At 37.1% G+C, this 17805-nt stretch overlaps 1 protein-coding gene across 9 annotated transcripts in view; it reads right to left on the minus strand.

Annotated features, from left to right (window-relative positions):
• The window catches only part of CHM (CHM Rab escort protein), a 190684-nt gene that overhangs the window by 110533 nt on the left and 62346 nt on the right, over positions 1-17805 (minus strand). For 6 of the 9 annotated variants that reach the window (XM_001083432.4, XM_015127760.3, XM_028842244.2 and 3 more), the window contains exons 3-4: positions 6553-6625; positions 3603-3727 (exon numbers count right to left, since the gene is read on the minus strand). In XM_001083432.4, coding sequence (XP_001083432.3) covers positions 3603-3727; positions 6553-6625 — 198 coding nt within the window. Of the gene's footprint in view, positions 1-3602; positions 5548-6552; positions 6626-17805 lie in introns of all 9 variants that reach the window. The other 3 variants (XM_028842241.2, XM_028842240.2, XM_077988259.1) reach the window with 2 other exon arrangements.

Here is a 17805-nt window from a genome sequence, read left to right on the forward strand (position 1 = left end):
TGAAAACACAACCTAGAGACTTGGGGAAAATATTCTCCAAATACATATCTGACAAAGGACACATATCTAGAATGGATTTTTTTTAACTCTGAAAATTCAACAGTAAGAAACTAATCCAATTTTAAAACAAGCAGAAGACATGAACAGACACTTCACCAAAAAAGGTTTATGGACGGCAAATAAGAGAACATGAAAAAATATTCAAAATGAGCCATCAAAATGGCTAAAATAAGAAAGTGACAACATCAAATTAAGTATGTGGAGAAACTGGATTACTTACACATTTCTGGAGGGAATGTAAAATGGTATAGCTCCTCTGAAACAGCTTAGCAGTTTCTTTTAAAACCAAATATGTAATTACCATATGACCCAGCAATTATATATTAGGTATTTATCCCAGATAAATGAAAACTTTTATCCCAGAGAAAGTCACATTAAAACCAATGCATGCACAAAATTGCATAACAGCTTTATTTATAATAGCAAAAACTAGAAACAGTCAGATGTTTTTCAATGGTTGAATGATTAAACAAACTGTGGTAAATCCATTACTGTGGAATACTATTCAGTGATGAAAAATGAACAAACTACTAATGCAGACAACAACCTGGATGAATCTCCAGGGAATTATGCTGAGTTAAAAAAAAGCCCATGCCAAAACATTACATACTATACAGTTCCATTTACATAATATTCTTAAAATGACAAGATTATAGAGCTGGAAAACAGATTAGTGGTTGCCAGGAGTTATGAATGGTAGGGTGAATAAGAAGTAGATCAGATGTGCTAACAGAAAAACAATAGTAGGGGTCCTTGTGGTGATAGAACTGCTCTGCTCTGTAACTTGACTGTGATAGTGAATACATGAACCCACAAATGTGATCAAATTGTATGGAACTAAATACACACAAACTCCATATCTGCAAAATGTAACATTAGCATCACTAACACATATGTTTCAAAAAGCAACGACAAAAAGCCAGAAACCTGTACCATATTTTTCATTATTTACAAAAGGGTAGCCATGAAGATTTTGTAATGTATCCTTTAAAAATGTTAAAGATCTACTATATAGTGATACTCTTACTTACTCAAGAGGAAGTAAGAGAATTTTCTAGATAACAAAAGCTCGTCTCTTAAAATGGTACAATTTTTATTCTAATCATTTTTAATACTTGTCTTTCTAAAACATACTTCAAATCCTCTACTTTTTCAAGTAGAGGATAAAGAACATTATGTAACTTTTGCCTGAAGACACTGGGATACAATTGTGATCATCACCTATTATACTGGACTATAATATAGTGATGGCCTTAAGGGATCTTCTGACATGAAAAGCCACTTACCCATACACTAAATGGCCCAAAGTATGCTTTCAGCTTGCCGATGCTGTCTTCTTTATTATTCTACCAAGTAGCACTTAAAATAGTAGCATGTTAGAGCCCAGAGAGACTTCTGAGATCGCCTAGTCCAAACCCCTCCAAACACGTTTTATTAATGGCAAAACATAGACTCAAAATAGACATCTCTTGCTCAGTATCACATAGCAAATTAAGGACTATAACCCTAGTTTCCATGTGGTTCTCAGTTTGCCTGCCTCTAGCAGATACCCCTTCCTATTTGCTGCTTTAAACTACAATGCTAGGGGGAAACACAAACACGCACAACACACCCATAGAGACACACACACACACACACACACACACACACACACACAGAAAATGAGGTTGTCAGAAATAAGTACTAAATAAATAAGGCTTTTGATTTAAGTGAGTGCTGATGATAACCTCTTGTATAATGTAAAATTTTGTGACAACTATTTTGGCCCTAGCCTCTTTCATATAATTTCAAGTTTGTGAACATGATCCAAAAGATTAAGGAAGCCAGTCTTGCTGGGGCTAAGTGAGATATTGTTAGTCCTATTTACCCATGTTGCCAGCACTTACTATAGACAGCCCTTACAAATGGATTTTCTGTACTTTCTCTACTTTCCTGGATGTTCTCAAGGCTTTTCCTGCTTAGGAAATAACCAGCTATTATTTTCCTGACATTAATAACCAGCTAACTTTTCCAAGTGAATTAAGACATATAGAACATTATATGCCCCACACTCTAACTGGCAAGAGGAACATATAACAGTTCTATTTCACTGTCTTCAAACAAAACTTCCACCAACAACAATTTAGTTTCTCACTTTGAGAAGTTATACAAATGAAACTAAAGAGATCAGGAACTGAAAATAAGATAATTTTCTTTGCATTCAAAATGTATCAACTCGAGACTCCGTCTCAAAAAAAAAAAAAAATGTATCAACTCAGCCATTAGAAACTATTAACCTCAATTATCATAAAAAGTAATCAGTGGCCTTGAAGTAACAAAAGTATAATACCTCTCGGAAGGCCAGTGTGACTGTCACTATATTGTAGTCAAGCTATATTCATGGGCACACAAAAGTACACAAGAAAGTTACCAAATATTTATTCCTCATTTCATTAAAGCATATGTCTTTTCAGTTGAAATCATCTTCTGTTTTAAATCTTTCAGCACTGGCTCTGAACAATAGCTAGTGAGCTGCACCTTTTCATACCAAATGGCATTTAGCATTATACAAATTATAATCTATACCAGACATTTCAAAGGCTGCGCTTTTACAGAAAATCACAGAACACAAACTGCATATTACAGGGAAAGAATGCTACTTACATGAAAGATATGAACATAGCTTAAGAAGTCAAGCACGTTCCCAAACTTTTCACAGGCTCATGCTTAACACTCTGCCACAAAAATGATATGTAAGATGACAAAGCGCATCCTGAAGAATCTCTGGTGTATTGAATTTTAAGTTTTAATTACTATTAAAGTGCCTGACGGTCTGATGTTCTAAACCTCTGGACTCTACAACTACTTGAATGACTTAACTATGTGATTATTACCTTTTAACCTGTCAATCATATATCATTTGAAAAAGTAAACTAACCCAATTGTTTTTAAACAGTGAATCTCTCTCAGAGGAAGATACTTAAAACATTATTACTTCCCACTGTTCTATCCTAACTTACCAAAATATGTACCCAAATATTATGCCCACAAAATTTATTTATTCAAAAATTATAATCTTCCATTTTGCTACACTGAGTATTATTCAAGAAAGATGATATAGTTGGAAGAATCCTGGAGCAGGAGGAAAAAACTCTGGAATTTAATCTTGAGCTCTACCACTCTAGAGCTTAAGTGTGGCCCTGCCATTTACCAAGCCACGTGACCTTCTGCAACTACTTAATCTCCTTAAGTTCCATTGAGGCTTCTGTAAAAAATCCAACTATTACTACTACTATCTGCCCTACTCTAGCACAGAATTGTTTTAATGATCACATGAGATAATATATTTAAAACAGCTTGGTAAATTCGAAGGCATTAAGGCAAGATGTTATCATTATCACCCAAACAGAGAAAACTGAAAGCTCCATTTAAAAACAGGCAAAACCAGCATATTAATGTAACCTGTAGCAACCAATGCCACCTAAATCTTTATTGTTGGCTTCTTCTGAACAAGAGTGAAAAAGACATTAACTTAGTTTACCTGCAGTAAACACTTTTCATACCTGGCATAACAAAATACTTCTACATGTTGAATAGTTTTGTCCTTCCTGCTAAGAGCAATGGCTTCTTCATTTTCAAGGATCTGGTCTTGCCACACTGGACTGTCATTTTCAATGTCACTGTTTTCCTAAACAAAACACAGATAAGTTTTAATTAAAGTGGGCAGTGTGAAACATGTCATTTTCTGAGAAAATGTACCTCTTGTCTAAATTCATGCTTATTTCACCTTACCAAAACTCAAAGGATATCAACCCAGAGTCACGAAAGACAGTCCAACAAGTGTTCCAACTTTAAAGGAAGGAGAGAAAAACAATGTGTAAAATCTATACTATCAAAAACTAGATCTGATTTATACTTTTCTATCAGGGTATATGAAATTTTGAAAAAGTCATTCGGACATGGCTGTTTAGACATTGCTTAAGAACTAGGACAACTAACCCTCTATCTGCTGAGAATCAAGTATATCTGTTATATACATTACTCGTTAATAAAAACAGGGTTTTTTTACATTTTTTGGTTGAAACAGCAGAGTCAAAATAACTTCATTCTATTTATTTTCAGATCTTTGAAGGTTGGTCACTAGTCATATCAAATTTTGATTACATATAAAAGTACTTCTAAAAAATATTCAGCACAGTATAAATAAGGGCTGTATAATAATTAGTCCCTGAATACCTTATAAAACAAGAAAGACAATAAAAAACAAGAATGTGTAACAAAGCATGTAAACTCTCACTAAGGGTTGAAAGTGGTCTGTTAAAATGTTCAATAATTCCAAATTATATTTTATGGAGTATCTGAATACAGAGTATTTTTGAAGGTGTCAAGATAAACCTTTTTCAAATGTCAAGGATCAATTTTTAATCTGTTTAAAATCTTAAGCTGTGTAATACACATCTTTCTCAGAGAAAACTTTTTGAAATTGTATTATACATACTGAAGGAACTAGTAGGAAAATAGAATTACAACATCTTTTAAGTAAATTTATCTCAGAAAATTTCTAAACTTACAAATGTCATAAAGGCAATAAACATTTTTAAAAGGCTTTGTTGTCCTGTGTTTAAAATTTTAAACTGAAGAAAAGTAGTGACATACAGCTCTTATTATCAAGTATAATATTAGATAGTACTAAACATCCCAACGTAAGTAGAAGAGAAGGTGAAATACAAGAATTTTGAATGTGTAGATATGAGGTTACCAGCCTAAGAAAAGAACTGTGGACCAGGGAAAGGGAGTGGAGAGAGACAAAGACAGTGGCAGAGTTAAGATCCTGGAGGAAAACAATCATTAAAATAAACTAAACTTCCAGAAAAACATTTTTATTTGAATAAATATAAAACATCACCAAATTTATTTTTTTTAACTTCCATTCAGACTATTGGGGTATATTTTGTTATTGTTGTTCTGAGAATCTACACTAAATTTTCTTATGGAAGTACTAAATAAGCCTAAATATAAGGTGACCGTCACATACACCTCCCAAAAATAAGATGTAAAAAAGAGTTTCTGATCAAAGTAAATACATGAATATTTAAGCATACAGACCAAACAGCTAAATATCTACTTATTTACTCTCTTGACTTACACAGTTTGAATTATATGAAATGCTATTTTACAAATATTGCTTGTTTCTCTACACTCATTTCATGCAACAATATTCAATCTGAATTTTCACTGTATCTTCAATATCAGTGTCTTTGTCATCATGAGAGGCATTTTTTGAGTCATGCACAATGATTAAGTCATGTACACTGATTAAATCAATCAATCAATGCAATGGTGCTTGGTACATGATAAATGCTTAACAAGTCTTAGCTAACTGAATACAATTTTCTGGACTACATCATCCTCCTTTCCAAACATCGAAATTCTTTTGCGATACGGCAGTTTCTGATCTTCTGTATGATGCTCTCAGCAGAAATTTCATTTCAAGCCACACGTACCAATCTGCATAAGATTAGGACAGCTTTTTTAAAATCTGTCTTATAAAAGTTAGCAAACTCCATAACTGACTCTCCATATTATGCTATACATGATCCCTAAACAGTTTCTTTATAATGGTATTAAACAGCTTGGTATTGAGATCCTACCCTTAGAAAAAAATCACTGAATTCATACTAAATTTCTTTGATTTTTCTTTTGGCTGATTCTGTCAGGTGACATCTATAAATATAAAATCACCACGGAGATCATTTCAAATTAATGTATCTTCCCCAAATTGTTAGGCTTTTTTTTTTTTTTTTTTTTTTGGTGTTTGTTCAAAATATACTAACTCTAAGAGCAACCAGTAAATGTGAGATTTTATAAGGACTAGGATATTTTTTCTAAAGATGATTTTGGGGAAAAATTATTGTCATATTTGGCATATAAATAATTAGAAAATGGTTATTAAGTATAAACAGTTTACTCTTCAGCCAATATTTCTATTTCTATACATATATATATTTCTTCTTTTTTTTTTTTTTTTGAGACAGAGTCTCACCCTGTTGCCCAGGCTGGAGTGCAATGGTGCAATCTCGGCTCACTGCAACCTCCACCTCCCCAGTTTAAGTGATTCTCCTGCCTCAGCCTCCTGAGTAGCTGGGACTACAGGCACGTGCCACCATGCCCGGCTAATTTTTGTATTTTTAGTAGAAACGGGATTTTGCCATGTTGGCCAGGCTGGTCTCGAACTCCTGACCTCAGGTGATCCGCCCACCTTGGCCTCCCAAAATGTTGGAATTACAAGCATGAGTCACCGCACCCGGCCTCTATTTATATTTAAAACGGGATAAAGACACTGGGAAAATATTAGCTGAAAAGGTGACTTTATATGTTTTTTGTAAAATAAGCGAAGAAAAATAAAGAATCAATCCCGTATTACAGGTGAAGCTTAGGGTTTTCTTCAATGCAGGGTTACTATGTAACATACAATAAAACAAAGCAAATTAAAAGATCAGATACAAACTTTACCTGGTGTTCCTTTAGCCAGGACAATAGTCCTGAAAAGCTAAAACTGGCCCAGTTTCCTCCATAGTAGCTTCTTCTGTAACAATTTAAAAAAAAAAAAAAAAAAAAGAGTAAAGAAAAGGGTATAAAAATCAATTCACTGATCTTCATCAACAAACCATCTTTAACACTTAAACTTACTTCACTTTTTAATATTACTGCCTCAAGAGTTCAAAAGTACACATAACTGGAATGCTCACATAAGTGGAAGTGGTAGGCTAAAAGTGGGCCTCTCAGATCCCAAAAGAAATTTTTCATCATATAAGGAGTTAAAAAAACATCTTTGGCTTCCTTAAAGCTTTCTCCACTGATTATGTGAACAGCTTGACGTGGGCATTTAGCAGATAACATAAATATATATGACTCCTGGGTTAACAAATGTGGCAAGGAAGAAAATCTTGATAGATCTCAAAAAAAGCTACTAAAAAACTGCTAAGTTTTCTGTAAGTACTTAAATCTCCTCCTCCTCCACCAACACCTCCGCCGCCACCGCCACCACCACCACCACCCACCACCCACCACCAAACCCATCTCCAACACAAAACGTACACAAATACCCGGACACACAATTGGATACTCTAGATAAAGTGGAAGACCCTGTGCTGTTCTTAGCCTTTAGGGTCAAAAATAAAAGGAGATCCTGGGAAACAGTTATTCACATCACGTCAAGACATTTGCAGTAAGTATAACAGAAACAAAATTCTCACTAATAACTGGGTGAGCTATTATTCTTCATTCCTCAGTCATGTGAAGATCGCTGTTTTGGACAACCCAGAGGTCTCCTAACTAGGATCAGGTAAACTTTGTAGACATTAGACCATTAAGTGGGGATTTTCTGCAACCAGAACTCTTTAATTCTTCACTGCATATTGGGCCTCCGATCCTTGTAAAACGATTTGCACTTACTGACTCTATATGATGAGCCCCTAAGTACACTTGACCCCACCTACAACACCCATTCTGGTTCTGGTTGGGACGGATTCTTGGTTTTGTTTCATTTTTATTTTTGCTTCTCTGCTTCTCTAATAAAATAAAAATTCATGAAAGGTTTTTAAACAATTAAACAAAAAATAAAACCTATAATGTGATATCTAACATGACTCTTCCAGCCAGGCACAGGGGCACACACTTGTAATCCCAGCTACTTGGGAGGCTAAAGAGAGAGGAGTCCTTGAGCCCAGGAGTTCAACACCAGCCTGTGAAAAATAGCAAGACCTCATCATAAAATAAAATAATGAAATGAAATGAAATAAAATACAATATAACATAATTCTTGCATAATGCTACTAGAGATCATCTCCCAATTCGGATTCACGTTTCTTAAATCAACTGTTGACATAGGTCTGAAAAGTAAGCAGATTTTAGGCTCAAGCATTTTACCAAACAAGTACTGCTTTTCTCTAACAGAGAAAAGGGTTAAATAAAACGCCTGTGAAAGTAGCTTTATTAATATAAATCATATTGTACTTACATCTGACAGTCTCTTCGGAAATAATGTAAATTCATACACTGTCCAGAATCTCCAGTGGTCTTTAAAATTTAGCTAGAATTTCAGCTATAGGATCAATTCTAGATGGCCACTCTTTACTAAAATGTTGGAATCAGGAAACCTACAAGCAGTGACCCCTTGCGTCAGAGAGAACAGTGAAAGGAAGGAGAAGGTGGGTGATGGCAGCTATAGAGAAGACAGAGGAATGTTAGAATTTGAGGTTTCCCCATAGCAATTTATACTTTCATCCCTCTTGCCTGAGAAGAATACACTTCTGCTATCTCTTCTCATCCTTCAAATATAAAACTCAACAAAACTAGAAAATATCCTAGGCTTTGAAGGAGGGGAAAAAAACCTGAAACTACAAAACTAGAAAATATCCTAGGCTTTAAAGGAGGGGAAAAAACCTGAAACTACTGACTCTATATTTTTTTGTTGAGATACTTAGATTGATTTGCAATCAACATAAGGTCTTAAGTGAGCATCACTGGCTAATGGGTGAAAGCTTCAAGATTAAGGTAAAATTTATTTGAATGGATATACCAATATGTAAGTAATAAATGTATATCAAAAATGCAACATTAGGGACAGACAAAAGTTTCTTTGGACACAAAAAGCAATTAAAACTATTGATAAATTAGGCTTCAAATGAAAAACCTCCCTACAAAATAAATTATTTTAATAAATGAATGGGCCAGACACAAATATTCAGAAAATATATATAATAAAGGCTTGGTATTGATCGGCCACGGTGGTTCACGCCTGTAATCCTAGCACTTTGGGAGGCCGAGGTGGGCGGATCACCTGAGGTCAGGAGTTCGAGACTAGACTGGCCAAAATGGTGAAACTCCATCTCTACTAAAAAAAATAGAAAAAAATTAGCTGGGCACACATCTGTAGTCCCAGCTATTCAGGAGGCTGAGGTAGGAGAATTGCTTGAACACAGGAGGTGGAGGCTGCAGTGAGCCAAGATTGTGCCATTGCACTCCATCCAGCCTGGGTGACAAAGAGCAAAACTCCATCTCAAAAATAAAAAATAAAAAAAGGTAAAACTAAAGGTTTGTTATCCAGGATATATAAAGAACTCTTTCAACTTAATAAGATAGATATTAAAAGGTAAAAATGGGCAAAGGGTTTGAAGAGACACGTCACAAAAAAACATGGTTAATGAGCACATGAAAAAGTACTCAATATCATTAGGTAAGTGCATATTATAGTAGCATTACAAATGAACATATAAGATTCCAGTATGCAGCCACCAAAGTAATTTAAAAGATTGTCAATACTTGGTATTGATGTAGAGGGCCAGAACGCTCATTTATTTTGGTGAGCATATAAAACGGTACAAGCACTTTCTAAAAATATCTGGCAGTTTTTTATAAGATAAATATATATCCGCCTTATGATCGAGTAATTTCAATTTCTAGGCAATTACACATGAGAAAAGCATATACTGACAAAAATACTTGTACAAATCTTTCCACAGCAGCTTTATTAGTAGCCCCAAACTGATGATAATCCATGTAACCATCAACAGGAGAATGAATAAACAAACTGTCGTATATCCATAAAATGGGATACTATTCACCAATAAAAAGGAATAATCATCTGCTATATAAACATAAATGAATCTCAAAAACATTAGGCTGAGTGAAAGCCTTAGCCAAAGAGTACATATTGTATGATACCATTTATATAAAATTGTGGAAAAAGTTAATCTATGATGAAAAATACCACAAACTGGGAGTGGGGTCAGGACTTGACTGTAACTTCCAGGCAACCCGGCTAAAGAAGCTGCGACTCCAAAGAAGTGGGAGGCTAGACCCCCATACATATCCCTAGGAAAGGGGCTGAATTCAGGGGACTGGGCAGCAACAATCTGCAGGCCCCACTTCCATGGCACCTCACAGGATAAGAACCACTGGCTTGGAATTCTAGCCAGCCAAAGGGAGCAGCATCACACCTCTCTGAGACAGAGCTCCCAGGGGGAGAGGCGGGCTGCCATTTTTGCTATTTGGGCAACTTAGTCTTTCCAGCCTTTGGACTTTGGAGAGTCCAAGCCATCCCAGGTCAGAACCAGTTCCCCAAGACCAGCACAGCTGCTCTACAAAAACGTGGCCAGACGTTTTTTTGTTGTCGTTGTTGTTTGTGTTTTAGATGAAGTCTCACTCTGTCTCCAGGCTGGCGTGCAGTGGCATAATCTCGGCTCACAGCAACCTCCACCTCCCGGGTTCAAGCGATTCTCCTGCCTCAGCCTCCCGAGTAGCTGGGACTATAGGCAAGTGCCACCACGTCCAGCAAATTTTTGTATTTTTAGTAGAGACAGAGTTTCACCGTGTTGGCCAAGATGATCTTGATCTCTTGACCTCGTGATCTGCCTGCCTCGGCCTCTCAAAGTGCTGGGATTACAGGCGTGAACCCCCACACCCGGGCCCAGACTGCTGTTTTCCCATTCCTCCTCACTAGGCAGGACCTCTGAACCAGGACCTCCAGCCACCCCCACCAGTGTTTTCTAGCCAAAAAGAAATTTGAAACCTCCCTGGTTTCAAATTTTCAAACATTGCACCCAGAGGGAAAAGCAGGCCACCATCTTTGCTGTTTGGGCAACTTAGCCCTTCCACCCTTAGAGCTTTGGAGAGTTCAAGCCAGGGCAGAAGCAGTCCCCGAGCAAAGCACAGCTACTCTATGAAAATGTGACCAGACTGCTTTTTTAAGTGATTTCCAGTTCCATTCCTCCTCACTGGGTAGGACCTCCCAACTGGAACCAGCAGCCCTTGCCAGTGTTCTCTGGCCAAAAGAGATATGAAAACTCCCTGGAAGGAAGCTCCCAGAGGGAGGGGTGCGCCACCATCTTTGCTCTTTGGGTGACATAGCCATTCCAGCCTTCGGGCTTTGGGGAGTCCAAGCCAACCAGGGACGGAAGCGGTCCACCAGCACAGCACAGCTATTCTACAAAAACATGGCCAGACAGCATTTCTTAAGTGGAACCTCAATCCCATTCCTCCTCATGAGGCCGGACCTCCCAACCAAAGTCTCCAGCCATATCCTATAGGTGCCTTAAGTCTGGCAACAAGTTCACATCTTCCTCAGATAGATCTCCCAAAGGGAGGGGTAGGCCACCTTATTTGCTGCTTCACAGCCTTCAATGCTGATACTTTGAGGTACTGGAAAATCCAAGGTCATTAGCAACTGGAGCAGGCATCCAGCATACCATAGCAGCCCTACAGAAAAGCAGCCAGACTGTTACACCGGAGCCCGTTCCCATAACTCCTCACCAGGCAGGTCCTCCAGGCCTGGGTCACCAGCTACCCTCACCAGAGCTATTAAGCCAGTAGCAGCTCGGCAACTCCCTGGACAGAGCCCCCAGGAGCAACTGAAAGCCTCTCTGCCACTGTCTCTGCAGTGGAATTCCCTTGCTACCCTCGGACTAGTGAAGCAGCAAAGATCCTAAGTGTTTTACCCAAACCTCCAACTAACTGTAGTCGACAGAAAAAGGGGTCACTCCATTTCCCGCAAGTCGCACCCACCCCCCACTGCTCGCCACTAGAGAACACCCAGGTTGGGCCCAGAGCACAGATCCTGAATCCTGGACTGCTCGCACTGAGCAACTGCTGGCCTGCATCTCTCTGGGGTGGAGCCCCCACGGTACAAGTAAAAGACCCTTGGCCAAAATCACTACTAAGGTCCCTTACTCTGCTGCCTCCAAGTTGTGGAAAAAACATAAACGCTGAGATCACCCCAGTTTCAGTGGGCAGCCCAGGAGCACCAAGTCATGGTCTACAGCCAGCACTCAAGGGGGAAAGGAACGCACACTTTCAGAGTATTGATAAGGAACATGGCTGCAACTGTGAGGAAACGTAGCAGAGACACGACCAAGCAAGAATCTACCAACTAACCAGTACACTTAAGTGCCACCTACTGGATGACACGCCAAGGCTTCAAGACCAAAAATACTCACTAACATAGCCCTCTCTTAAACCAAAGACAAGAAGTCAGCTTCCAATAAAGACTGTGCACAAAGCCTTGGTCCTGTGAAAAGAACCAGAAAAGAAGTCTACTGACTGTACTCAGTCTATGCTTCAGTTAAAGGAATACCCACAGGCAGATATGAGAAAGAACCAATGTACAAACTCCGGTAACTCAAATGGCCAGTGTCGTATGTCCTTCAACCAACCACACCAGTTCTCCAACAAGAGTTCTCGACCAGGCTGAGCTGCCTGAAATGACAGAAATGTAATTCAGAATATGGAAAGAAATGAAAATCTTTGAGATTCAGGAAGCTGGAGAAACCCAACCCAAAGAAGCTAAGAATCACAATAAAACAATACAAGAGCTGAAGGATGAAACAGCTGGAATAATTTAAAAAAAAAAAAAAACTAACAAATCTGACAAAGCAGAATAACACAATACAAGGATATCACAATGCAATCACAAGTATTAACAGCAGAATAAACCAACCTGAGGAAAGAATCTCAGAACTTTAAAACTGGTTCTCTAAAATAAGACCAACAAAAATAAAAAACAATAAAAAGATATAAACAATATGATTGAGAAGTATGGGATTATGTAAACGGGCAAAATCTACAAATCATTGGCATCCCTGAAAGAGAAAGGGGAAAAGCAAAGAACTTGGAAAACATATTTCAGGATATCTTCCATGATAACTTTCCCAACCTTGCTAGAGAGGCCAACAGTCAAATACAGAAAATACATAAAACCCCTGCAAGATTCTACACAAGAAGATCATCCCCAAAACACGTAATCTTCCGATGTTCCAAAGGCAAAATGAAAGAAACAACATTAAGGGCAGCTAGAGAGAAAGGGCACCCCATCAAGCTAAAAGTGGTCCTCTCAGCTGAAACCAACCAAGCAAGAAAAGATTGGGAACCCATATTCAACATTCTTAAAGAAAAAGATTTGCAACCAAGAATTTCAATGAAGACGGGAAAAACCATTCAAAAGATCAATGAATCCAGGAGTTGGCTTTTTGAAAAAATTAATAAGATAGATAGGACGTCACCTAGACTTGAAAAGAAAGAAGACACAAATAAACACAATTAGAAATGACGAACGGAGTATTGCCACTGACCCCACAGAAATATAAATAACCATCAGAAGCTACTATTAACACCACTACGCATACAAATTAGAAAACATAAAAGAAATGGATAAATTCCTGGACACATACACCCTCCCAAGACTGAATTAGGAATAGACTGATTCTCTGAACAGACCAATAACAAGCTTTGAAATGGAATCAGAAATAAATAGCCTACCAACCAAAACAGGCCCAGGACCAGATGGATTCACAGCCGAATTCTACCAGATGCACAAGAGAAGAGCTGGTACCATTCCTACTGAAACTATTCCAAAAAAACTGAGGGACTCCTCCCCAACTCATTCTACGAGGCCAGCATCATCCTGAAACAGAAACCTTGCAGGGATACAACAGAAAAAGAAAACTTTGGGCCAATATCCTTGATTGAATATTGATGCAAAAATCTTCAACAAAATACTTGCAAATGGAGTCTAGCAGCAAATCAAAAGGTTAATTCACCACGATCAAGCAGGCTTCATCTCCGGGATGCAAGGTTACTTCAACATACATAAATAAATAAATGTGATTCATCACATAAACAGAACTGAAGACAAAAACCACGTTTACCTCAATAGATGCAGAAAAGACTTTTGATAAAATTCAACATTCATTCATGTTAAAAACTCTCAGCACACTAAGTATTATAGGAATACATCTCAAAATAATAAGAATCATCTATGAGAAACCTACAGACAACATCATGCTGAACGGGCAAAAGCTAGGATTCACCTTGAAAACTGGCACAAGACAAGAATGCCCTCTCTCACCACTCCTATTCAAGATAGTATTGGAAGTCCTAGTCAGATCAATTAGGCAAGAGAAAGAGATAAAGGGCATCCAAAAGAAAAAGAGGAAGTCAAACCATCTTGGTTTGCAGACTACATGATTCTATATTTAGAAAACCCCACAGTCTCGGCCCAAAAGTTCCTTCAGCTGATAAACAACTTCAGCAAAGTTTCAGGATACAAAATCAATGTTCAAAAATCCCTACCATTCCTATACATTGATAATAGGCAAGGCAAGAGCCAAATCAGAAAGCCAATCTCATTCACAATTGCCACAAAAAGAATAAAACACCTAGGAATACAGTTAACCAGGGAAGTAAAAGTTCTCTACAATAAGAATTAGAAACTACTGCTCAGAGAAATCAAAAGACACAAACAAATGTAAAAACATCCCCTGCTCATGAATAGGAGGAATCAATATCATTAAAATGGCCGTATTGCCCATAGCAATTTACAGATTAAATGCAATCCCTATCAAACTACCAACAACACTGTTCACAGAACTAGAAAAGACTACTTTAAAATGTATGTGTAACCAAAAAAAACCCAAATAGCCAAGGCAATCCTAAGCAAAAAGAACAAAGCTGGAGGCATCACGTTACCAGATTTCAAACTATATACTACAAGGCTACAGTAACCAAAACAGTATGGTACTGGTACAAAACCAGGCACATAGACCAATGGAATAGAATAGAGAGCACAGAAATAAGATTGCCCACCTATGACCACCTATCTTCAACAAAGCTGACAAAAACAAGCAATGGGGAAAAGACTCCCTATTCAATAAATTGTGCTGGGATAACAGACTAGCCATATGTAGAAGACTGTACCTGGAGCCCTTCCTTATACCATATACAAAAATCAACTCGACAGATTAAAGACTTAAATGCAAAACCCAAAACTATTAAATCGTTGCAAGACTACCTAGGCAATACCATCCTGGACATAGGAATGGGCAAAGATTTCATAACAAAGATACCAAAAGCAATCATAACAAAAGCAAAAATTGACAAGTGGAATCTAATTAAACTTAAGAGTTTCTGCACAGCAAAGAAACTATCAACAGAATAAACACACAACCTACAGAATGGGATAAAATTTTTGCAAATCATGCATCTGACAAGGGTCTAATATCCAACATCTAAAAAGAACTTCAACAAATTTACAAGAGAAAAACAAACAATCCCATTAAAAAGTGGACAAAGTACATGGACACATTTGAAAAGAAAACATACATGTAGTCAATAGCATATGAAAAAAAAAAAAAAAACATCACTAATCATTAGAGAAATGAAAATCAAAACCACAATGAGATACCATCTCACACTAGTCAAAATGGCCATTACTAAAAAGTCAAAAAATAACAGATGCTGGCAAGGTTGCAGAGAAAAGGGAACACTTGTCCAATGTTGGTGGAAGTGTAAATTTAACCACTGTGGAAAGCAGTATGAACATTCTTCAAAGAGCTAAAAGCAGAGCTACCATCTAATCCAGCAATCCCAGTAGTGGGTATATATCCAAAGGAATATAAATAATTCTACCATAAAGACACATGCCTACAAATGTTCACTGTAGCACTATTCCCAATAGCTAAGACATAGAATCAACTTAAATGTCCATCAATGATGGATTGGATAAAAAAAAATGTGGTATATATACACCATGGAATACTATTCAGCCATAGAAAAGAACAAGATTGTGTCTTTTGCGTGAACACAGATGGAGCTGGAGGTTATTACCCTTAGGAAACTAACACAGGAACAGAAAACCAAATACCAAGTGTTTTCACTTACGAGTGGGAGCTAAATCATAAGAACTTATGAACACAAAGAAGGCAACAGCAAACACTGGGGTGTACTTGAGGGTGAGAGGAGGAAGAGGAGTGGAAAATATAACTTTTGGGTACTGGGCTTAATACCTAGTTGCCGAGCTAATGTGTACAATGAACCCCCATCACACGAGTTTACCTATGTAACAAACCTTCACATGTACCTGTAGACCTAAAAATTAAAAAAAAAAAAAATTGTAGAAAACATGGTTGTAATCTTTTGAAAGCTTTGCATAGCTTATTCAGAGTGCCACCTAAGGTTTTCCAGAAACAATAAGGAAATAAGTTATACAACCCTCCCTTAATACTCATCAAGAAGATAATAGAAAAAAAATAGTACTGAAACTAAATCAAGATCTTTCTCATCCTTCACATGGTGTTTAATGTTAAAGCAATATCAGTTTGCTTAACATCTCAACAGAAAAGAAATATTACATGTAGACTCAAAGAAAGTTGAACTATATGAGAAGGCTGAGCATTAAACCCATTAACTAGAGCTTATTAATTAAATCCTAACAATCTTCTTTTCCATTGTGCATCATAATTACAATTCAGTGTTGAATATTCAGCAGCAGGCATAGCTAAATGCTACTAAACTACATATTGTACTGTGAAATGGCTTCTGTAAGCAAGTCCAAGAACAGTAACAAAAGATGAAGCTACTGACATTCAAGCACATTCATCTGGGAACCATTCTAATTATTAAGAAATTAGGAGTTGAAAATATTTTCAGGCAGGTAGCTGATGATATCCAAGGTTGCTCGATGGGAACAAGAACAGCATAGCTCAATCTCAGACTGTCCTATTATTCATTCACTGCTCCTACAATTCCTTTTCCTAGAGTAGTAGAAATACCATCTTCCATTGACAGCAGTTTTAATTTCCCAACTTGTTTTTACAACTATTTTCTCACAGATTCTTCTGGCAATCTTGTGAGGCAGACAGAAAGGGTGTTATTTCATAGATGAGAACACTATGACTTGTCTGTGTAGAGTTTAGTCACTAGTCAGGGCCACACAGTTACAATTTGCAGAACTGCAATTGAAACTCGGTTCTCCTGACCTCTAATCCTGTCCATTACAACATACAAATTCCCAAACTTTTAAGCTGGCTAGCACCATTTAGTCCACAAGATATAATGGTAGCTGTGGTTCAATGAAGTTAAACACTTAATTGAGTAGTACTTGGTCCTGATTACTAAATTAACCTTTTCTAAAATGTACCCCATCAAAATGAGCTATTATTAATAGGTGTTCCAAGAAAAGAAATGCACAGTAACAAAATAAATTTGGAAAATGTTAGGTTGAAAAATTTAAACAGCAGCAACAAAAAAAGATTTGTTTATGTGGTGGCTTCTCAGCACGATTAAATACATTAATGTCTGTTATAGCTCTCCAAGAGGGAATTATAGCAGTAGGCAGAATTTCTCAAATTTAGTTAACCAACAAACATGTTTTTTTAAAAAAGTATATTGAAGGATTAGGGCTTAATAAAGCATATGTTGAGAAATGCTGGCTTAATCCATGTTAAGTAGAACAAGAAAAATAGGGTACTAAATACGTTGAGTTTGGCATTTTATATTCACTATTCTCACAAGAATCCAGAGATTGGTGCTACAATTATCCCCATTTTACAATTAGGGAGAAAACAACAACTGTGAAGCTGAATACTGTCTAACTCACTCAGCTAGGAAATGGCAAAACCCAGATTTAAGACCAGGGACTATCAGGCACCGAAGCCTCTGCTCCTTCCACTAAACACGCTGCCTCCTATAATTTACAAGATTAGAATATTTAAATTATAAACATAAGCATATAATACAAATTCTGGAATCTGACTTACTATAAGTAAAGACAGTGGCATCTATTTACAAACAGTAGATGGAATGAAATCTAGCTTTTATTTTGTTACCCCAATTCATCTGGATAATAATTCCATGGCTATGATTACTCTAATGTCAGAGCTGGGGAAACTATTCATTTCTAGGACCTAAAATACAACCAATTTTATTGTTTAT

This window comes from Macaca mulatta, chromosome X, assembly GCF_049350105.2.
Source record: "Macaca mulatta isolate MMU2019108-1 chromosome X, T2T-MMU8v2.0, whole genome shotgun sequence".
NCBI lineage: Eukaryota > Metazoa > Chordata > Mammalia > Primates > Cercopithecidae > Macaca > Macaca mulatta.